General features: G+C 41.1%; 1 protein-coding gene across 1 annotated transcript in view; it reads right to left on the bottom strand.

Annotated features, from left to right (window-relative positions):
• Dcbld2 (discoidin, CUB and LCCL domain containing 2) overlaps positions 1-15,906 on the bottom strand; it is a 59,366-nt gene extending 43,460 nt beyond the window's left edge. The window contains exons 1-2 of the mRNA XM_034515020.2: positions 15,458-15,906; positions 1,354-1,581 (exon numbers count right to left, since the gene is read on the bottom strand). Coding sequence (XP_034370911.1) covers positions 1,354-1,581; positions 15,458-15,653 — 424 coding nt within the window. The 5' untranslated portion in view covers positions 15,654-15,906. The remainder of the gene's footprint in view (positions 1-1,353; positions 1,582-15,457) is intronic.
• Between the last annotated feature and the right edge of the window lie 8,199 nt (positions 15,907-24,105).

The raw sequence follows: 24,105 nt of genomic DNA, 5'->3' as shown, positions 1-24,105 counted from the left end.
TTATTCAGGGGTCCCACCCTAGACAGAAACTAAGAGGCTACTAGTGGGAGAAGAAAAACGAACATCTCTCAGGAAGCCCCTTTATTGGGTGTCCAATGCAGAGGAGTCAGTCCTGAAGTCATAAACACACAAACAAAAATCTCTCCAGACTCAGCAGGTTGTACTTGTATGTATTTATGCACACATACATGATTAAAGAAAAAGAGGCAGACTTATGCTTGTGTGGTCTCATCTTTTGGGTTTGTTGTAAGAAGATTAATTTCTTGCCTTTTCTTGAGTGTAGTTTTCCTCCTTGTGCTGGAGTTTTCCTTCTATTATCCTTTGTAGGGCTGGATTTGTGGAAATATATTGTTTAAGTTTGGTTTTGTCATGGAATATCCTGGTTTCTCCATTTATGGTAATTGAGAGTTTTGCTGGGTATAATAGCCTGGGTTGGCATTTTTGTTTTCTTAGGGTCTTTATGACATCTGCCCAAGATCTTCTGGCTTTTAGAGTCTCTGTTGAGAAGTCTGGTGTCTAGAGTGGTGAGGCGGGAATGGGGGTGGGTAGGTGAGGGAGCACCCTCATAGAGGCAATGGGGAGGGGGAGTGAGGTGGGGGGGCTTGCAGAGGGGAAGTCAAGAAGGGGGACAACATTTGAAATGTAAATAAATAAAATAACCAATAAAAATTGAGAAAAAAGCAAAAGAGGCTATCAACTTGATAGTGGGGTACATGGGAGGGGCTGGAAGAAAAGAGGGGAAGTGATAAGAGTTGTATTTCAGTCAAGACCTTATTAAAAACAAATAAAAAATTGAAAAATCAACAAACAATTTAATCTTTTTTTTTTAATTAGCCATCCTCAATCTTCAATCAGAATAACCAGGACCCAATCATGACTTTTGGCCCCTTCTCCTTCCTGTTCCTCCTCCTTCCTCTCACACACTATTCTATGTGGATGAAATGAGACCATAGGTTTCGACAGAATCTCTCCTATTTTTAACTTCGTCCTTAGTGAGCATATGTACTTTATTGTTCATCTTCTGTGTGTCCGTTTTCACTGCTGCTTCAGTTACACTCCCAGAGCACTCCTGAGAGTCCCAGAAGCACTATCCACACATCTTCCACATCTACAGGACCATGGTGTCCATGCTCTCTGGAGGTCTAAGTTCTGACAATCTTATCCAGCACCATATTGATGGTATGGAGGGGCGACTCAAACTACCAGGCTAACCAAGAATTTCTGAGTAACACAGAGCAGTAGCAGAAAATGGGCTAGGATGAGAGACTCAGCTAGGGATGGAGAAGTCAAAGGATGACTATCCACAGTTTTAAAGCCTGAGGAAACAATATAGAACATGCATAAATGCCCTACCTATTTCCGTTCTGCTGACTCCAATTCCATTATAGATTTTCAGGTAATTAAGGTGACAATAATCAGAATCTTCAATGTCAAAGTCGCCGAATTTGATGCGAATTCGTTCTCCTGTCTTTACCCGAATCTCCCATTTACACACAGTGCTGTTAGGATAGGTATTCGGGTAGTTGATGGATGTAAGGGTTCCACTCTCAGGGCCTAGTACAGTGTGTCCACAGCCATCACCTAAAAAAAAAAAAACCAAACAAACAGATGGATTATTCTCCCACCCCAAGCGTACATGTAATCAGTATCTATACACAGGCCTAGAGCAATGCAGGGCGACAGCACATATTCACAGAGGCAGTTCTTCCTCTTCAAAGAACACTGCAGACAACATGGTTCTTAGCACATCTACTCACTCACAAGATGGAGCGAAGGAGCCAAGAGAAGTCAAGTTAGGTCGAAATCAACAATGACTAATGCAACTCAACATGATATAATTCATAAGTTCAGAGGACTTTTCATTTGAACATACAATTATGCAGTACTTAAATACGTACCGTAATAAATCCTACTGTTAAGAGAGTATCACCATGTATTTACAGTAACCACTCAAAGTAAATATAAGTATACAGATGTGGCCAGCGTTGCTGACTTACAAACATCACAAGCTGCTGAAGTCTCTATGAGCAGGAGCAGGATTTTGAGAAAACGTTAATGGATAGTAAGATGTCCCAGACCACTGGCCATCTTTCAGGCAAGGGACTAAAGCTAGATTTGGTGATGTTTAATTCTATATTCCATTAAAATTGGGCTGTGTAACTTCTCCAAAATTTTATTTCTCTCTCATAATAAAAAGGAAGAAACAAAAAGCCAATGGCTTACTGCAGAAATAACTTTAATATCTTAGCAACAGATTATTTTGTTTCAGAAATTTCTTCAGCAACTGAGGATTCAAGTTTTAGTAACAATATATTTGTTTGTATCTTAACTTTCTCACAGATGATTTTTAACTGAGTATAGAAGTCATTAACAAAATATAACATAACATTTATTTGTTATATTTTGCATAACACTTACTTCTAAATTTACCTGTTGCTCCCAAGGTAATGTTCAACAGTCAGTAACAATGAGATCCTCTTTTTAATAGGATGATAAATGCATCCAACTTAAAATAATGAGGTTTTCTGCTTTAAAAGAGGTATTCATTATCATCATTTGGAATAGTATAGAACTTATAGAAAACATTAAAATGGACACTTCTGGGTTTGAACTTAACCATTATGGACATGGATGGTGGTAACAGAATTCCCATCATGTTATTAACTAACAATGTACTATGGATTTCATTCACTAGAACAAATTAAACATTACAACAGCTTAGTAATATGAAGCGAGTGGGTGGTGGTAAGTAACTGTGCAGTAACTGAAAGCAATAGAGTAACTTCAACTTACCAAAGAGCACTTTCATTTCCACAAAGTAACAACTATCGAGCCCTTCAACAGTCCTGAAGCAGCAGTGACTTCTGCTGGAGTTTTACTCTCTAATGACCCACAGTAGTACTGCACACCAATCCACTGTTGAGTTGGATACTATAAATTCTGCTTCCTGAACTAACACTTCCCATACAAAGTTTAGCTTTCAGTCAACACTACACTTTATTTCCGACCCCTGATTTCATTCATGCATGAGAACTAGGCATAGTGGATTAATAATATAAAAAAATATGGAGAGAACAAGGTAAATGTGGGTGTGAAATACACCCACTGCTTTTTATAGTAAAACAGGCTCTTAAATAATAAAAAAATACAGTTTCCTTCCAAAGCTACCATAAAATTCTCTCTCTCTCTCTCTCTCTCTCTCTCTCTCTCTCTCTCTCTCGGATATAACCTTAAGTAAAATCATAAGGCTATAAAAACCTTCAGTGTGAAAATAAACATCTAAATATAAGTAACTTTTGAATAATTGTTAACATTTTCCCTTAGAGAGGCAAAAACAACTACCCTAAAACAGTATCTAACATTTGAAACTAGCTTATGATTCTTGGAAGTGTTTCAATATTTAAAAACAATCCTTTGATAGATAATTACACATTTCAGATTATGCTATTTTTGATATGCAGAATTGAAAGCTGTGACTGAAAGTGTAATGGAATTCTGAGAGTCGAGAATCACCTGCTGACAAATCACATGTGACTGTGATGCTCCATTTCAGTTCACGGATTCCTCTGCAGACTATCAGTCAACTTGAGATTGTTATTTTAAAATCAATGTTACCAAAGAGTACAAGCAGAGTAATTTTTTAGATGTCTTTATAAGCCTGTTTAACTTTCAATAAAATACAGAAATTGTTTCTTGTCCTTCCCACTATTAAAAATGGTTTAAAGTTAACAAAATACACAATAATTGATGGAAATAGGACTTTTGCATGTGTGGTGATGATGAAAGCAATTAAAACAGAGCTGTCTTTTTTCAAAATCTTGTGTCGGGGGAGGGAGGGCATAGCCAACAAGTCTACGGTAGTGTGCCAAGAATGCTGAAAATCTGTGCTGGAGTTCAGCACTCCCTCCTCGCCAAGCAGATGATATGCACCAGAAATCCCAGTTAAAAGGATGTCTCCAGTCTGCTGCAATGAACATTCTCAAATGTTTTACATTTCAAGGAGTGATAAATTTAACCCAACTAGATAGAATTTGCCATCACCTATGTGTTCAGAGCAGCCCATCTGGAAGGGGTAATTAGGCAGAACACCCAGACCTACTAGGCCAGCAGCTGCATATTTTCCTGTTGCTTTAAATGAAGAAATACATTTAATACTGTGAGTTTCCGCATGCCAGCCGGCATGCAGACTCCTGACCTTCTACACCAGCTTTGACCTACTAAAGCAGTGGTTCCTCATACTGTGGGTTTCAACCCCTCAGAATTGAGTGACCCTTTCACAGGGGTCACCTAGGACCATCGGAAATACCAGATATTTGTGTTATGATTCAGAACAGTAGCAACATTGCAGTTATGAAATAGCAACAAAAATAATTTTATGGTTGGGGGAATTGCTACAACAGGAGAAACTATCTATTAAAGGGTCCTGGCATTAGGAAGGCTGAGAACCACTATTAGATGGGCCACACCTGCAGGGTGGAAAACACTTCTCACCACTGAAAGGCCCGGTGTTACATTCAAGTCAGGAAAAAAAAATCATGTCCATGCTTTCACTTCAAAAGAAGCAATGAATTTCCTGATCATTTTTATGAGTCTTAAAACTAAATCTATGAAAACATCTGAAATATGTAAAGATATTTTAAAGTGGAACCAATGCCTAGAAAATTATCAAGAGGCCATCTAACTTGCTGACAGTGGGGGTCCTGGTGCCGCTCCGCCCTAGGCAGCACAGCCTTTCAGTAATCTCTGACAACTGAGGCAGTGGCTGGAGCGCCACTCAAGCAGCTCAGGATGGACAGAGAATGACTGGCCTGGAATGTAAGTAGACTGAGATTCAAGAGTATGACTTAGGACCAAGGCCACAAAACCTCCATGTCTTAGTTCTGGGCTGGGCTTATCTGGCCAAAGGACAGTGTGGCTCAACTCACTCAGGGTATAGCTAATGATTGTAGACTCCTGTCTCCCACTTCTCAGTATCTGAAGCAAGTGAACCCTTTATTTTTAATGGTGTACTGTCCCCAAATTTGGGGACTAGTGTTTTCTGATAACAATGATGTTCTGTGCCTAGGACACACGACCCACTATTACCCATGTTTGTTTACATGACAGAATCGATGAAGTATTGCTACCACAGAAAGACAACCAGACAACACTCAACAAACCCTTCCATACTCTACAGCACTGCAATTTTGGCAATCTCCATCATTACCACCATCACAGCCAACTTCCTTCTCCATCCCCGATGGTCTCCACTAGACCACAACTGACCAGAAAGGGTGGATGCTGTTATTGTGCACTTTTCATCTTAAATGTATTTCTGTCAGGGGAAGAACACTGGAATTTGATCTGACTGTTCCGGCACTGCAGACGTACCCTGGGATTACTTAGAGAACATGCATTCACTTCCTCTGAAGAGAGCAAGGTCAGATGTGTTAAGCCAAATAACAAATTCTGATACTGTTCCAGGAAAATAACTGAACGATTTTCTTTTACTTTTATTTTTTAAGAGTTTCCCCAAGGAAAACATTGAACATATTCAAATGCCTGTGAAATAATCCAGCTAGGAATACAGCTTATTTCAGGCTGTTCTATCCAAACTCCAAACCAAGTATGGTTTTTAGACAAGTGTGTGCCCTGATGGTCCAGCCACACTTGCACATTAGTGATATGGCTACTAGTAATACAGTTACTGAATTGTAGTGATAGGAGCCCTCTGTATTCTTTTACCACAGCAAATGCAGGTGCAGCAAACCTTTAGACATATGCCCCAAACAGAGAGCAATGGAGTTTTCATTCCACTGATACTTGTCCAGAGTTTTCACGGACTTTGGTTGTATGGTGAATGGTGATTCTGACTGCACTGCCTCTAAGCCTCGCTTTTGTCATACCTCAGAACATACCCACAGGATGGGAAGAAAAACACACAGCACTTAGTGAGCAGGAGAAAAGTTCATAAAGAAAAGGTACAACTGTTAGTGATTCCCCCAGTTTCATTTGGCTACAGTGAAGTTTTTACTCACACTGAATTTTCAGACTAGAACTGTTAGACCAGCCCTAAAACTCCCAGGTTTCCTAAGCCGTGTAACTTAACTATAACTTAATTTTACTTACTGGTCTTGGTCCCTGGTATGTGCTGTGCTCTACAAGTGACTTCTGATGTTAATGCTGGTGGAGTATTTTCCCTTAGCTTGGCGTTCTCACATGATCGATCTTCCACATAACACAGTGACATTTTTAAACAGACTTCTTTCCTAGGGCAGCTTTAGCGTGTAGGCTCATCACAAAGGGCTGGTTAGAACTGACTAATCTCAACAGACGCATCATCTCTCAGAGATCAGTTTACAGCCCTTCTTGGTCTTATTCACTCTACGGGTTAAGCAAATACATGAGTGGATGCTCATGGCCAAGGCACAGATTCTCTGCTCCCTGCTTCCCAGCACCCCGTCCCCGCTGCCAATCTTCACACTCTCTCTGGCAATCACTGTTCCTTTAATGTCCCTAGTGCTGCCTCTTCCAGAATGCCACAGGTGGACACACTCCCTGGGCAGGCTTTTCAGATTGGCTCTGTGCCTCCATTTTTATTGCCTGGTGGCCCCTTTCTCTTACTTATTTCCTTAGTACTAAATATAAGTCAGATATGAATGCAGTGTCAAGGGAAACTTTTAGAAAAATAAGTAATCCCATCATTCTCTCTTGTCCTGAACTCATCCCTCCATGTGATCTTTATTATTTATGTGTGGGAATTTCATATGAGTACTATATTACATCCTCCTCTCCCTTCTCCAACTCCTCTGTGCCCCCTTCCTCTTTTATTCAAGTGTTAAACATTTATTTAGTATTTATATACATAGTGGTACTTTTCTACATGTGCCTCTGCATACCAGAAGATGGTATCAGACAGTTGTGAGCTGCCATCTGGGTGCTGGGAATTGAATCCGGGACCTTTAGAAAAGCAGTGAGTGCTCTTATACACTGCATCCTCTCTCCAGGCCCCTATAACCTCTTCTTTAGTTATCAGTTACATATTGTGTATGTATACATCCATCACATGCGCATAGACAAACAGAGCCTACAGAATCCACTCACTGTTGTTCATCTGTGTATGTGTTTAGTAAAACCACACTCATTAAATCTCCAAAATATGGTTACTTAAGCTAGGCTTAAACAATGACAACACCAGTTGACATGACATACCAATGTAGACAGGGACAGCTCATGGGCCCCACTCTAGATGAAGAGCTGCAGGTTATTAAAGGGGAGGACGAATTAGTCTTTTCCAGGCATAAGCCCCCATAGATTATCCGAGCCATGCAATAATTTACAGATGTGAATTTAAAAGGAATGCAAACACACACACACACACACACACACACACACACACGCACACTTTACCCAGGACCCCATGATTAAACTATTGAGAATTCTATAGCAAGCTCAGATATGGATTCTCAAGGACTCACTGTGACCTTGAGGATAGCTACTCTGGCTAAGCTATGGTTTTGCTCTCTGTAAAATGAAGACAGTAAGAATCCACTTAGGTACTGTGTGAGCACACCTAGTAGCAAGGGCTGAATTCACATACTCTTAATACACATTTGTGGGGACTATTCTCACAATAGCACAACACTACTCAAAATATATCTGAGTGGCTTTTGTCTTTTTTTGTGTTGACCCATTTGGCTACAATCTAGTCAATTAACAGGAAGAACAATGCCTTATAACTCTAGAAATTTATAGCAACTTCAGAGGCCCAGATGGTCTCTGTTCTTAAGAGGATGATAATGAATTCCTGAGAGTTGATCCTTACTAATCATGTCTACTTCAACTGAGCAGTACATTCACTTGGAAAGTTCCAGAACTCCCCACCTTTATCCCAATCTTCAAAATCCATTATCTATCACCAACTTCTGCTCAGGTGTTCCACAGTATTTCACATTCAATATACCCAAGCCGTCAATGGACAGCTTTTGCATGCTATGGTGGGCCCTGTCTGTATATAGTTTATAGCTGAACAGATACAACAAGTATTTCCAGGGAGGGGAAGTTCTACCAAGAACTCCTTGTCCATATTTTAATATGCTTAATTATGCACATCTATGCCAGCTTAGCATGGTAATCTGGTGGGCAATGAATTCTACTCACAGGGATAGCCAAGGACAAGGACAAAAGTCTAACACATGGTGCTTAATTCAGAAGCAAACCCCAGATAACTTTTGAAACCTTTCACAACTCTATCTAGGCTCACCTAAACGTGATTTCTACCTTGCGGCTTCCAAGGCAATTGTGTGGGTTCAATCAAACTTAGCTGTGTGGTGGCACGTGTTACCATGCATAGAAGGCTGACACAGAGACCTAAATAGAGCCCAAAGCTGGCCTGAGCTAAACAGTTTGCAGCAGGCCAGCCAGGACTACATAGCATGATCTTGCCTCACAAACAGATGAACACAACCATGCTACCTACAAACCTCTGTAAAATTAGCACACTCTAAAAACTCTGATTTCCCCACACTGAGCAGATTCCCTTATCTATCCAGTGCCTTAGCCTCCTGAAGATTGTCTGGAAGTTCTGGACGGTTTTATGTGACCTCATGCCCCTGGTTAGCTGCCTAGCCCATGGGTGGGCACTGATGGACAGTTGTATATGACCTCATGCCCCTGGTCAGCTGCCTGGCCCGGGGTGGGCACTGATGGACAGTTGTATATGACTTCATGCCCCTGGTCAGCTGCCTGGCCCGGGGTGGGCACTGAGTCACGCTCTGCCTACTCACTCCTCCCTCTCATTTCTGTTTTGCCCAAGAAGGAAACCCCAGAGTTTCTCCACGTTAGCACTTCAAGTCCTGGGGACTTCCAGCAGCCATGATCCTTTCCACACAGAGAAACCTGAGAGAGGAAAGAGAAACAGAAACCTTGGTTTCTGAAGAGAAGCTGCATGCTTTTCCCTTGACTTAGCAAGGTATGGCTCTATTCTAAACTCCAGTAAGTTCTCCTCTACATTCGACAGACCTGGATTTCAGCTTCTAGGACCTCAAGAGTCCTGACTAAAACACACCTTCCACCCTTGCCATCCCTCCACAGCCAGACAGCAAGCTCCTAGGATACAATATGAACACAGGCAAGCAAGAAAAGGAAAAGATAAACCACAATCAAAAATGACTGTGGAGGCTGAAGTTCAAGGACAGCTGAGACACGTAAAGTTACAATCACAGCAGAAGTGAAGAGCAGAATTAAGGCTTAGGTGATTGTGGCCACTAATAGGCTAATTATCCAATTTTACCTTGATACCTAAGTCTTCTACTTGCAGAATTTGACGCTGTTCATTGAGCCAGGCAGAACTTCTATGAACAGTAGATGAGGTGGGATCAGAAGTAGGGAACTGAATTGCTAAGTTACGAAGAGTTGGATTAATTTCATATACTAATTCACTTACTGAATAACCTAAGAGACAGGTTTAAATCTGTGCGGCTGGTAAACTTTGACTCCATTAGTCAAACATGACTCGAATTCCTGATCTACTGTTCCCTGTGAGTTGCAGGAAGAAAAAAGAAAAGAGGGTTGTGGCAATTATCAGAACCAACCTTTAAGTCAGAATCTGAAAGAGAGGACACAGGAGTTCAGCCGCCTTTTGGCTGATCATTTTGGCTGTTACCATTCTTTTTTTTTTTAACTTTATTTATTTTTCTTTTTTTTTTAAACTTTTCTTAATCATTCCATTTTTTTACATCTCAAATGATATCCCACTTCCTGGTTACCCCCTCTACCCACCTTCCCATCCCATGATATCCCACTTCTTAGTTACCCCTCCACCACCACCCACATCACGCCCTCCCTTTTGTCTGCATGAGAATGCTCCCCCACCCACGCACCCACACTCTCCCTCCCCACCGTTCCAGCATCCCCCTACTCTGGGGCATCAAACCTCCCCAGACCAAGGCCCTCCCTTCTCATTGCTGTCGAGCAAGGCCATTCTCTGCTACATATGTATCTGGAGCCAAAGATCCCTTTGGGTACACTCCTTGGTTGGAGGTCTAGTCTCTGAGAGAACTGGGTGGTCAGGCAGCCTATGTTGTTCTTCCAATGGGGTTGAAACCCCCTCTGCTCTTCCAGTCTTTCTGCCAGCTCCCCCACCAGGTTCCCTGAGTTCAGCCTGATGATTGGCTCCAAGCATCTGCTTCTGCATTGGTCAGTTGCTGGCCAGACCTCTCCAAAAACAGCCACACTTGGTTCCTGTCTGCAAGCACCTCTTGACCACAGCAACAGTGTTGGGTTGTCACCGTTCTTGAAAGCAGCGAATCCAAGAGAAGGAGGTTTTACTAAATTAGCTATGTCTATAGTCAGAGTTCCAGTTTAAGAGAAGTCCCAAAGCTGAGACACTATAGCAAAGAACTGGTACTCTTGGGAGGCTTGAGGAAGACTGACAGACTCCCAGGCCCTGTAAAGTTCAAGAGAGGGCTCCATTCCCAGGGGAATGAGATAAGTACCCAAATCTTAGACTCATGGCTACATGTGACACTGAGCCAAATGACAAAAAGCATGAAGGACTGACACTAAATAGTGTGCTGAGACAACAGATCTGCAGCAGAAATGGGGTGAATACAAACATTCAGCATAGCAGACAACACAGTAAATACTGGCAGCAGGAAAATATATAACACTCAATCCAGCATGTGAAGTCCAACCTGGATGCAATGCTTGGCAATTTTCAAGTATTACTACTAAGAGAAGACAAGTAAGGGCGGAGGTACAAGTACAGGATACTACTATATAAATATATCAGTACAGACACCAAAACAAAATGTCCTGAAATTGCTTAGTGAAATACAAAGTAGCCCAGTCTTATCCCCCAACTATAAAGTGTTGACAAGTGCTAGTATGGGGTGAGGACAAAGACCAAGGGAAGAACCAGTGGCGAGTGTGTGTGTGTGTGTGAGAGAGAGAGAGGGGGGGGGGGTAGGTAGTGGGGAGAGACAGAGACAGAGGCTTTGGACAGCATCCTGTAAATGATACAGGAGCTGATGACAGATGCTAGGGAAGTCATTATGGAGAGCAATATTCTACTCTATTGGATCAGGGCTGGCTCACGGTAACCAGTCAACTGGTACCTATCAACTGACTAGGCAGAAGCAAAGGGTACAGCACTCGAAGAATGATAGCAGGGGGCACTGACCAAAGCTTGCTACTCAGTGTAAAAGGGTAGGCTTTTGACTCCCTTCGGTTGAGTCTACGATCCTCAATTCTCAAACATCTGCCAATCCTGCAAAGCCCAGCCACCTAAAACTGTGTATCAGCAAAACTTCTGATTCCCCGGGCATTGTAAAAATGTCTCCTTTAAGCCATACCACTGTACACACCACTCCAGTGGAACATAATTACTTGTTCAACTTGTTCGTGGAGTATCTAAAGACAAGGTAATGTTTTATCTCCTCTGAAACATGAACATTCTCCTGAGAGTGCATGATAGCTATTCTCACTCTCACAGTTCTTGATGAAAATACAACAGAGTACTGATAACTTCTCCCACATCCCAAACAATACAATTTAATCTAAAAGTAAAAGTACTTTACTTAACAAAAGCCTTGCAGAGAATTCTGGACCTATCTTTCAACCACTGTCTTTAGACCGTGGGCTGATTTAGCAAGCGAAGGTCAGTAACTTTTAAAAGTCACAACTGTCACCATTATACTGGCTTTCATTAAAACCACTTTATCTGAATACTTTCCCATGCTCTTGAAATATGTTGCTTTAGTCCAAGTAATGACCTGGAAGATTATCATGATATACGTTATTAAGCAAACATTTTGAAGTGAAATAATTTCTTAAAATTTTTCTCCTGAATAACAAATTTAACAAAATGTAAAAGAAAACACTGAAAAAGCAAATCTAAGCGATGTGATAGCTTCATAAAAAGTGCATTCCTTGCGACAAAATTTTACATTTCATAATTTGCAGTATTTTATAAATATGTTTGCCTGTGTTAAAAATCATGAAACTATGTGAATATAGAAGGGAGATAAGGATATAGAAGGGAGATGAAAACCTGACAAAGTCAGAGGCAACTGTGGTTCATTACCATCTGAGAGTTTTGCTTGACATTAACATTATTTTCTGTAAAATATTTTCTAAGATATATATGAAGTGCCGTGGCTGCAAACTTGTGAGCAAGTTGTCCAAAACCAAAGCAGGAACCCCACGAGAAAAGCTGCTAGCCTGCCTCACTTCCTGTCTCAGCAGTCACATCTGGGCGGTGGGACTATCTATCCCTCCTCATCCGTGGCCAGCCTTCCACGCCCTTCCAAACAACCCCTGTCTACTCGTATGTATCTAATCCAGGGTCACCATTTCAGGTCTGATATTTATATTGACTTCTTCAGTCAAGAGCTATGATTACAAGCTTGCCTGTGTTGAATGTTTGTCAAATCAAGAAAAGACAGAAAATTCTAAACCTACGTAATATTGGTAATTATAAATGTTTCTTCGCTTAAAAAGAAGTTCATCATTTCTGACAACTTGTAGATACTGACATCACACAAGCCAATGTATTGCTTACCAGGATAAAACTTTTTCATGCATTAACTACAAATATCACTGACTCAAAAAAAAAAAAAAAAAAAGTTTCAAAGAATCAGCCTGACCTGTTTCATAGGTTATTAAATTGCAAAATCAATACCCTTGACAACATGTCATATGAATGGCTGTAAACAAATCACTCTTAATGGATTTTAAAAATTAATTTCTTAATATTATATCATGTTCAAGTCACATTCTACCCCCCAAGGTAGACAAATCTTCTGTAATATAAATGAGGAAGCTGGGTTACTGAGATGAGGTGACCCAAATTCCTAGTCATAATGTAAACTGGAGATAGAAATTCTATCACAGTACAGTATTAACTGCTTATTATGAAAATGTATGCGATCAAGCTAAGCGCCACTCATTTCAGTTTTGTTAAAAAGATGTGTATTCTTAAAAGGGTTTGAAAAGAAACTTAATATAAAGATTTGAAACTTAATATAAAGACTTGAAGGTGAACTTGCCATGAATTTTAGAATTCATGCATATAAGCTACATCTAAAACTGCCTGTATTATAAATAGATGTAAATAAACCAAGTCTACTTATAAATTTAAAGAATACCAGTTAGATATGATAATCATTGTGAAGGATTAAGTTTTCAAAAACATCATGAGTTTTATTCTAAGCCAAGCAGAAAGAAAAATCATTTTCAGCAGGAAATCTGCTGAGAAAGAGCTAGGTACGGTATTAAGTAGAACAAAAGGCAACAGACAGCATCATTTCAAAACACTGTCAGGAAGATAAAAATGCACTTATGCACTGGCATAGACTCGGAATACATTGTTACCTGTGTTGGTCGGAGCAAGACTGACTCAGCAAAGCTATTTTCTTGAGTTTACTTTTTATTATAACTACATACTAATGGCAGACATAAGAAAAGAAAAGAAAAGAAAAGAAAAAAAAAAAAAAACAAAAAAAACAAAACAAACAAAAAAAAAACGAGCCACAGTTCTACCGCTCAAAGACGGCTGAGAAGATTTTATCATTCCTTGCAATCTTCTTCCCAAGGCTTAAGAGAGTATAAATTCTACCTTGGAACATGTGGGCATTTTCATATTAAAGAGTCTATAGGTGTGTAAGAGTTTCTCCATCTTGTGTGAGGGAATGTCAGCTGACCCAGAAGGAATGTGCTATCTTAGTTAAGACTAGCTTCAAAGAAATTTCACTGCAAGCAGCATTAGGGCCCCGAGAGTGAGAGGTTTTCAAAAAAGTAGGGAATTCACCTCTCATACAATTTCTGAATTTTCAGATGCTCACCAAACTAGCCCTTAATTTACTAACTTAGGAACTTGTGTTTAATAACTTTGTGTTTAATAACTGATAAATACATTATGCTTTCCCTTTGTAAAGCTGTTACTGGTTCATTTTCTCAAACTATGAAAGATATATGCATTCACATAAAAACAAGACAGAAAATTGATACAAAGGTATTAAACAAACAAAACTACACAATTTTGAAGAAATAAAAATCATGCCTTTTTAAGATCTCTAATATTATTTCTATATGTTTTGATATCTTTTGGCAATGGGAGACAAATATATTGTTACAATGCTGACTAAAATGATTCAAAATCACTAAAAATAAGATAATGTTGCATGTTACATTAGTCTGGGAATGAATGCTTCAAAAGACAATGGTGCCCCACATAGGTGACTCTTATTACTCGAAGATTTGTTTTAAACATGACATAAATTTCTAGATGTTAGCCATTTAGAAATGTTCAAACACAGGGGTGTACTGCTTAAATCATTGTCCCTTCTACGTTAAAATACGCTGCATTCACTGTGCCTCGGTTTCCCTTTGTTGGAAATAGGATAACTAGCTCACCGAGCTGTGTGTTAAATGCACTAATTTACACAAACCACTTAGTCCCGGGCCTCCCACACACTAAGCTTCTGTAGCCATATAAGTCTGTCTCCCCACTATGAGGAAGAAAAACACACGCACAGATGCCAAAACTTTGGAGGCTTCCACACTCTAATATAGTAAGCGCTGACTGAAATCTGCCAGCAACAGACCTACACCTTAGGTTACTCAGTTTAAATGTGACTATGAAAGACTACAGTTTACATATTTCCCTTAGAGATTTCAATGGACTGCGGCACCTTCTCAAAGACAATCCCATGACCTTGAAGATACTTCTTACTGACAAAAAAAGTGCACTCAGTGGGAAGCTGAACTTATAAATGAAAAATGTATTTTAAGAAACTCTTCCTACCAATTAGTAACAAGAAAAGCCATGGAAAAACTAATGCCAAACAAAATGCAGTACGCTGCCCGAAGAAGCAACACTAAAAAGTTCAGTCCTGTATTCTCTTTCCATTGTGATGATTTATCATCCAACAGTTTTGCCCGCTTCTGGAATGGGATTGTAGAAGGAAAAAAGTTTTGTCACTTTCTGGGAAGTTTGCCCTTTTGGTAGTGGACTGCTACTCTGGGCCATTTCTGTGTTTGATCAACTCAATCTACAAACCACCGTCCTCGGTAATGTACAGGTGCTCTGAAAAACGAATTGCAAACCCAAGAAAGAGCACTGCAATTAGCTTTATCCGCTTTAGAACCTGGGCACCATCCCTAAGAACAGTAATCACTGCCAGTCTTTAATAAGCTCAAGATGCTTTTTAATTTGCTTTCTACTCCGTCCATCAGTCCCGAAGGAGACAGACAGCATAGAGGCCTCCATGGCAGGGTCTCACTTCCCTCTTTCAAAGAAATGAATGGCTTTGCTTTGGAAAAGTAAAGCGACACAAACTTGGGACACCGGGCGGCACCCCCTTCTCCCCGACTCATCAATCTCGCCAGTATGTGTCTCTGCATCACCGGGTTCGTCCCCAGGTTCCTTCAACAACCAAGAGCCTCGGGAGGCCGACCGGCGCTGGCCACCACTCACCTTGCTGGGCTCCAGCGTCCTGGAGCAGTAGGAGCAGCAAAAGGAGCAGCCGAGGCCTGGAGGAGGAGTTGTGGCCAGGAGGGAGGGGACAGCAGCCGGCGCTGGGCAGCGCGGCCCGGCCGGTGGCGGCGGGCGCGGCCCGGCCTCGGGGTCCCTGCGGGCTGCGCGCGGCTCTCAGCGGCGCCCGGCTCGCCATCGCGGCGGCCGGCAATCCGCCCGCATAGTGCGCGCGCCGCGGAGCCCCGCGCGCCCGGGGCCCGCAGCACCCGGCGAGGACCGGGCGGCAGCGCAGCGCGCCTCGACCCCTCCGCTCTGCTCCCCGCGCCCGCTTTCCTTCGCCGCGCTTCCCACCCCAAGACCCCAGGCTGGAGCGCGGCGGACTGGAGGGTGGCACCGGGACCGAGCTGGGACGCGCTGCCGCCGCGCTCGTAGCCCGACCGGCTCTCGGGCGGGCCAGCCCCGCTCCCTCGCCCTCCCTCCCGCGCGCGCCGGCCACGCCTCCTCCGCCTGCTGACACCAATGAGCGGCCAGATCTGGTCCAGCTCCTTCCTTGTCGCCCAATCAGCACGCTGTCTGTTCTGTCGACCTGTTAGCTCTTCTCCTCGAGCTCCACCGCCCCTCATCCGCGTCTGCCAATCGCCCTGGACCTCTGGGAGCGTCCCACCCGCCTCCCTCGATCCGGGTTCGCCCCCAAGCTGGGGCCGGGAGCGGTCCCCGCCCCGCTGAAGAGCCTGTAGTTTTTGGGACCACTGCCCAGAGTGAACCCGCCGAGACTCTCTGGTCAGTGACTTCCGGGACTTCCCCATCCCGCGCTCTCTAGCTTCCCAGAGCCAGCTTGCTCATGGCTCCTCCCCCGTCGCACATCAGGCCACTGGAAAGGGGTGGGATAGCTGGATGCTGAAGATTTCAACTGGGAGCTGTATTTAAGGGACTGGTTTTTTTTGTTTGTTTGTTTGTTTTGTTTGTTTTTTTTTTTTTTTGGTTTTTTTTTTTTAAATAGCAGAGTGTGTTTTTCTTAATTAAAACTGCAATCAATTGCAGCAACATCTCCGGGTACAATTGCAGATGTACTGTCCAGTTTTTGCAAAATAGCTTCTAGGTCTTTGGAGAGGAAGTATAAAATAAGACCTATGTTTCTGAGACTATTTTAAGTCCAGTATCTGTAAAACTGTGCTCAGAGAAGTCCCAGGAATTAGAGCCACCTTACAGATAGTTTGCAGATTTTGGAATGGGCAAGAAACATCATGCACATCAGAATGAAACAAGTACAAATTAAAATAATAGGCAATTTGATGCAGGCTGTGAGTAAGGCAGAGGAAAGAGCAGTCTTTAAAGAAGAATCCACAGAACTAGACAGTAGTTTTATAAAAAAGATACCCTCAGGGTTTTTTTTAATAGGGACTCCCTAAAAAGAGCATTGTACCCTTAACAAACAGGAACTTCGTAAGATAGAACAGTCTGCATAGCAAAGGAAGTATCTTTCAATTTAGAGTGGTTCAGCTTGGTTGATTTTTTCACTGGACCAGCAGTATTGCTTCTATGCCCTATCTTAATGATGACTGCCTTAACAAGCCATAATTTTCTGGCAGCTGGGTATTCTCAAGGCTAAGCAACTGATGCTGTACAGCAAACTGATACTGACATAGGATGTGTACTACCTTGAGTGTACTAAATACTCTCTTGACTTAATGTATTCCCAAGTTATGGTGGATTTATCAAATGTGACTCTGTCATGAGCAGAGAAGCATCTGTAGTGGGATGTAAAACCAGAGAGATAGATCATTGGTTAAGAGCTTGCTGCCAGTCCTTACAATCTGAGTTCAATCCCCAAGATTTACATGGTGGTAGGAGAGAACTGACTTCTGTAAGTTGTCCATGGTCCTCCAGGTGTGCATTGTGGAACATCCACCCCCAACACCAAATAAATAAAATACATGTTGTTGTTTTTTTTTTAAGAAAAAAAATCGATATGGATACTCAGCTAATAAACGAGGCTATAGAAAAGCAGGTTGTACAAATGTCAGCTTGAGAGGTCTGTGGGAATTGGATCTGGAGTTCGTGAATACATGCGATAGTCCTCAACATGTAAAACACATCCATGGTCAAAGAAAACCCAAGTGGTAGAAAGGACTCTAGGAGCCATTTTGTTTTTCAAGCTTCCCGCATACTTCTCACACAATATGCCTTCCAGTCAATGCATCTGATAAGCATCTATTGGGTATCAAAGAAAGCCTTACTGTGATAGACCCAATAGGAGCCCTGGTCACACAGAGTTCAGTTAGAGAAGCTTATGTTCTAGCAGAGAAGACAAACATTTAAACAAATCCGTTGTCTCCAGTGCCAATTTGGAGGCATGACTGACAGACCTAACACCATGACCTACTCCGACAACCAGCCAGTCCTAAGCCAAGGCTTCAAGTGATAGTCCCTGAAGTAACTCACTTCACGTGTTGGACCACTCCTTCTGTATGGCCCCTAGTGATAACCATAGTCCACAGAGTGGACACAGCAAAGTGTTAGGAGCTGCTGGCTAGGATTCCTTCACCTACATACCACTGCACAAGAAGCAGAGTGAACTACACAGGTATGGGAACCTTTCTAGAAATGAAAACACTGGGGTTGTGGCTATCCCACCTCTAGGAAATAGAGCTTGAAAAGACTCATAATTTCTTGTTAACAAATATCCCCACAGTAAGAGAGAGATGGGTGCTCTCATTTTCTCTCTGGCATATTTTAAAGAGCTGTTAAAGAGGCGAATACAGCCATGGCATGTTTCAGAGGACAGAGGAGGGAAAGACAGAGAGGGAGAAACCAGCATCTGAAAAAAAGATGCTAGCCAATGCCAAGGATGCTAGCCGTCTGTCTTCGTATTGTATTCTTTTGTGCTTCAGCTTCCTGGGTTTCTGGAGGTTTGGCTGGGGAACAGCTGGAGAATGTCCCCTGCTGCCTGACCATGGGAAGTCATAGCAGGAACGATGCTGTGAGAGAATTGAGACAGAGTGCTGCCCACAGTGTCTCTCCACTTCTGATTGTGGTTGATCAACCGGTTTTGGAAGGCTTCTGTGGGATAATGAAATATTTCTTAGGAACCTTCCATCAAAGCCATATATCAGGCATTCAAGTCTGGAACAGTCACTGCCAGAGGGTAGGCCAGGTTTGTATTCCCTCTCCCACTCTCTGCATACTTCTCTAGTCAAACTTACCATTGCCTTTACCTCTGGGACTCAGTTTCTCTGTGGGCTAATGTCTGCTGAGTCAATGGGGATAGGGCAGTTTTACCCCATGAGATTCACCTGCACAGGGCCAGGACCTAATTGGTGATTGTGAAAATCACTCAGAGGGAATAAGTTTGTAGAAGGCCACCACCATCATAAGGGTCATAGCTAGAAGTTGGAGTGTGTCCTGTTGGCAAGCCTGGCCAACTGCAGCTGTCTTACAGAAGGTGAGAACTTTAGAGATTCTCTTGGATGCAAAACAACAGCACAAGCCTAGAAGGAGTAGAGATGTCATCACACACGAGATCCTGGACATGAGCCAGACCCTGCGGCCACTGCAGTTGTCTCTTTGGGTTGGTAAGTGAAATAATGCTTTGAATGTAGGCTCTAAGAAAGAGACGGACTCAAAGAAAACACCACATAGGATAATTGGATATGAAACATTAGGAATAAAGGTCTGCATCATTTTCATGCATATTTACTCCATGTGAAGATGTTTAAAAATAGAAATAGATTTTCAAAGTGAATTTTAATTTACAAGATCTTCTCTTCCTGGATGTCTCCTTCTTCCTCTTTTTTTCTCATTCTTCTTTTTCTTTCATCCTCTCCCTAGTCGATAAAGAGCAATGGGAATTGACATACAGAGAGAAAGAAATACGAAGAGCCCCACCCCACAATATCATCTTGTAAATGAGCTGAGGAAATGAGAGCAGGAGGGAAAGCCCCTGGGGCTGGCAGCCTGGGCTTCTGTCACTGCAGACATCTGGCTTTTAATGACATGATATGGTAAGAATCATTTGGCACCATCATTGCTGTTAAATGTCTTTCAAGCATTAATAAAACATAAGAGACTTGCTTAAAATGGCATTTGTACTGGAAACCTTATGGTGATGGTATGTCATGAGTCACTGGGCGAGCTTTATCAGTGGCCCTGTTTTTGGCAGGAAAACTGAAAGAGGGAATGAAGGAGAATTTGCTTTTGTGATCTTCCCCTGAGGTCAGAGAGAAAGAAGCCTATGGAAGTTCTGGGGAAATATTTCAAACTTCAAAGACTAGAGGCCTAAGCTCCGGTCTCTGTTCTCACAGGAGTGTTTTCTTTGTCCTGTGGACCGTCAGGGCAAATGTTTATAGCCATGTTTGTTGCTGAGCGCCTGAATTCCACTAATGATCCCTTCTGTGAACAAAAATGGTTTGCAGACACTCGTCGCTTTGTGTGGATGGTTTCCTTTGGCTCATCTTTTCAGACAAGGCTCTCAGGTTTAGTCCTCAGATTTTCTTATCATTTATCAACTAGTACAAAAGATATTTGTTATATCAAATTCAAGGCAAGAGTCTTCATTATATTTCTTTATATGTTTTTATAGAAGGTGTTTAGTTTCTACAAGTAGCTTATGAGTTATCATTTTTCTTGCAAGAGTAACATTGGTGTATGTCAGTGACTACTTTGATTTCTTTCTACTATGTTTTAGTTACTGCGACTGTCTCTCTATTTCTGTTCTCCATCACACTCTTACTCCTTCACATCTTCTAGCAATATGAGAAATTTGGTACTGAGAGTGTAGCTCAGTGGTAGAGTACTTGCCTAGTATACAGAAGACCCTGAGATTAGTTTCTAGCACGAAAGATAAATTATGTAAATAAAATTAACTGGTTAATTCTCCTGTGGTTCAGAACAAGAAGCCTCCACTCTAGTGTTTATCTCTGATGGAAGCTTCAAAAGACTTCAGTGAGAGCATGTGAAAATCGCCTAGAAATGAGAGAATTAATTATACATGAATGGTTAACATACCACTTAAATACAAATACTGAAACCAGCTGAGTGTCTGAGACAGTGTGTTTTAAAAGTGAAGTAGCTGCATGTCATGGCTCTATGCTCTGTCTTTTCCTGTAGGGATGTTTGCTGGGGACAGTTAAGAGTTATAATACAGAATTGAGCATCCAAATAAACTCAGTTGTTTCAGAAGATCATGGAAACCACCCTGGAGAAAGTACACGCCTTGAGCTCCTGCTGCAGACTGCTGTTAAGCCTGCCAGGCCCCAGCATCAGCTCAAGTTTCTCAGCCATTTACAGAAAATGAATGAATACTGTTATAAATTTAGAGATGGATAATTTTATATTTTTATTGTCTGTCCCGCTTTCTCACTCCCCGCCCCCCCCCCATTTCTTTCTTCACCTTTGTGCATCTGTGTGTTTAGGTGAGTGAATGCAGCACCGATGTAGCCTTAGTGTGGAGCAGAAGTAAAAGGCTGACCTCGGGTGTTAGTCTCAGCTTCCACCTTGTTTGATACAAAGTTTCTTGTTTGCACTGCCGGCTCCAGGTTAGCGAACAAATAGCTTCTTGAGATTCTTCTGCCTCCACCTCCCCCATCTCCATAGCAATACTGTAATACGGGTTCTAGAGATCCGAACTCAGATCTTCCAGTGTGTGTTTAGTAAATGCTTCCCCCACTGAGCCAGCTCTCCAGTCCAGTTTTCCAGTCTTTTATCTCTTGGATAAGTTCTGAGTCTTCTATTTCCAAATTGCTACATTATATGAGTAGGAGAGAAAAAATCAGAAGGACACCGAATTGGGAAATGTTTACTCTCAACAGAAATGTTCTGTTCTGTGGAGGAAGCAAACAGGACCTTGGAGCAAGAAAGGTAACATTATCCAGAGGAAGACGGAATCAGAGGAGATAAAGCTGGTTAGCTATGTGGCAGGAAGCTACAGCTGCCAACACTGGAGAAATAGAATTATCCAGTTGTATGAATGCCAAGATGCCTTGAAACATAGAACTAAGTCAAGAGTGATGCCTGCAATCTCAGCCTCGTGGGAGGCGGGCTGAAGCTAGTCCATGGCTGAGTAACTCACACAACAAACAAATAGGTGCAGTAATAATAATTAGAGAGAGCTAAGAGAAAAATCAAGGTATTTGTAGTGTATGATATATTGTAATCCTTTCATTATGCTCTTCCCAAATGTTCCATTAAGTTTGCTAGTAGTAGCCTTGATTTGAATGAGACTTACGGCATTGAGAAGGGAATGCAATCATGACAGTATCCAGCTTATTCATTGTACATAAGAAAGGGTAGTATCCTCATGAGGTGAAAAGAGAAAGATCAGGTGACTGTCAGAACAGAAATTTGAGAAAATTAAACCTCTATGCTACACATATGACAAGTTGGATTTCTAACTCTTATTAGGTCTGTATATTTGAGAAGGTGGGCATAGGTAGCTAGAGAATTTGGAATCATCTAGACGACCAATACCTATTATACTAGGAGAAGTAAATAATATAATCAATTTTAAATATTCTGCAAACCAGAACAGAAATGGAAATGGTAAGTTTTAAATACACACATCATTTCCTTCAACTATTTGTTTTTAGTTCTTTAATTACATATTAACTTAAAGTTTAGAATAAGTCAGTAACATAGGATTCTGGCATCAAGCCTTTGGAAATTTGATGTTTAAAAAGAAGACAAACCTAAGGTCTTTTAAAATAAATAAGTGTATTATCCCTTTCAGACCACGTTCATAGGCAAGCTAATGCTAGCCTGCCTAACACAGTAACATACAAATGAGATGAAAATGTATATTTTCATTGAAGCGAGTTCTTTTTTACTTTTGACATTTCATTAACCATGGTTTGCAAAATGATAGATTGTGGATGTAAAGGAAATGATATATTATCCAGAATAACCTAATTCTCCATGACCTTCTGCATTGATAGTCAGATTTTAATGCCATTTGTAAGTATTTCATTTGACTGACACACACTCTCATTGTAAGTATTGCATTTGACTGACACACCCTGTCATTTGGCCCATAGCTAACACACAGCACAAAAGGAACGAAGTGAATGATTTCTTTTGAGGGATTAACTGCTGATTGCAGTAACTTCTAGGACAGAAACAAAAGAGAATATTATTTGCCTACACTAGGATATCTCCCCCATCCTAAAGTATAGGGCATGTCTAGTCCACGTAGACTTTTTGAATAAATAAAATTGTTTTCTTACCACTTACATAGTTTTACCTACTGCTGCTCCTTTTAAATCAATGTATCACGTATATTTGTGGATCTGAGGATTCATTTTGGGTGTATGCATGATGTACATGCCTTATACTACTAACTTATCTAAATGAAAGGGAGAAGTGTGGCCTTTGTAAAAGTCACAGATTAGTAAGTCACAAAAAGTCATAGAGTGGCAAAGGATCATGTATAACAACACAGATATGAACAGTATCCATCTAAGTATTTATTTAGATATTTTGACTTTAAATAGTTTTTTTTTCCTTCTAAGATATATTATGGAACAACAGTAATCCAGGGTTCATTTAGTCTCTCTGTTATTTTCCATTACTCTTATATTCAAAAGTAATATTCAGAAAGTACTTCAAACACAACATAAATCACTCATGAATATATTCAGTATAGCCACTATTAGTTTATATATATATATCATTAATTAAATCACCTACAAAATAATATTCCTTACGAGAGAGACAAACTGAATTAGCTTCACATTTTAATAATAGCTACGGCACTGCATAATTAAATTGAAACCTCTCTCCAAGTGAACAAACTCATACAGCCACTCCTGATGGTTAAAGAAGCCATTCATTAAGAGAAAATAATGTTATACATGCCCAGAATGGAAATTATAATATAATTTTTTGCTCATAGAATACAAAATGAAACAATTAAGCTGTGTCTAATGACATGTAAAAATATTATACTCAAATCTCATCTATAATAATGCCCTCTCTTCTGTAACTTATTTTTCAACTTCCATGTCTACACATTGTGCATATGAAACATTCACATTTTTTACCTAGCAAGATTTTCTCCCTGATTCTGGAATTATTTCTGAAATTAAGTTCCTAGTCTATTCTGTTAGAAGAAATAAGCTCTATCTTTATTTTCTCAAGTCAGACAATAAAAGAAGTAACTAATGTTTATGGAAGAAAGAGTGCCTATGCTCTAAATATCTTTTCTCAAATATTACCTCTATGATCTGGGTATGGTGGTATACATCTATAATCATAGCCCTTCGAGGCAGAGACAGGAGATCATGAGTTCAAGACCAGGCAGGGCTATGAAATAAGTTCAAGCTGGCCTGTACTAGAGAGACTTTGTCTCAAATCCCAAGGCTTCTGAGTATAGCTCAGAGGTTTGGGTAGCAATCACATTCAAAGAACACAGAAAAGTTACCTCTATGCATTTAATAGGCAGCAAAGGATTAAAAAAAAAAATGTCATTTAGAAGAAAGCAACATGAATTGTAGTGGAGGCCATCCTGAGAGTGTGGAACATTCAGAACATGGCAGCCTGACCATGTGAGTGAATTCTTTTCACATCAGGTTTCCAATGACTGAAAAGAAACCGAGCTGCCTAAAATAATAACTCTTAAGTTTGTGAACCATGACACACTCTGAACCACCCCACCA

This window comes from Arvicanthis niloticus, chromosome 12, assembly GCF_011762505.2.
Source record: "Arvicanthis niloticus isolate mArvNil1 chromosome 12, mArvNil1.pat.X, whole genome shotgun sequence".
Classification (NCBI taxonomy): Eukaryota; Metazoa; Chordata; class Mammalia; order Rodentia; family Muridae; genus Arvicanthis; species Arvicanthis niloticus.
The sequence above is the reverse complement of the archived record's forward strand: the minus strand, read 5'-3'. Positions and strand labels throughout refer to the sequence as shown.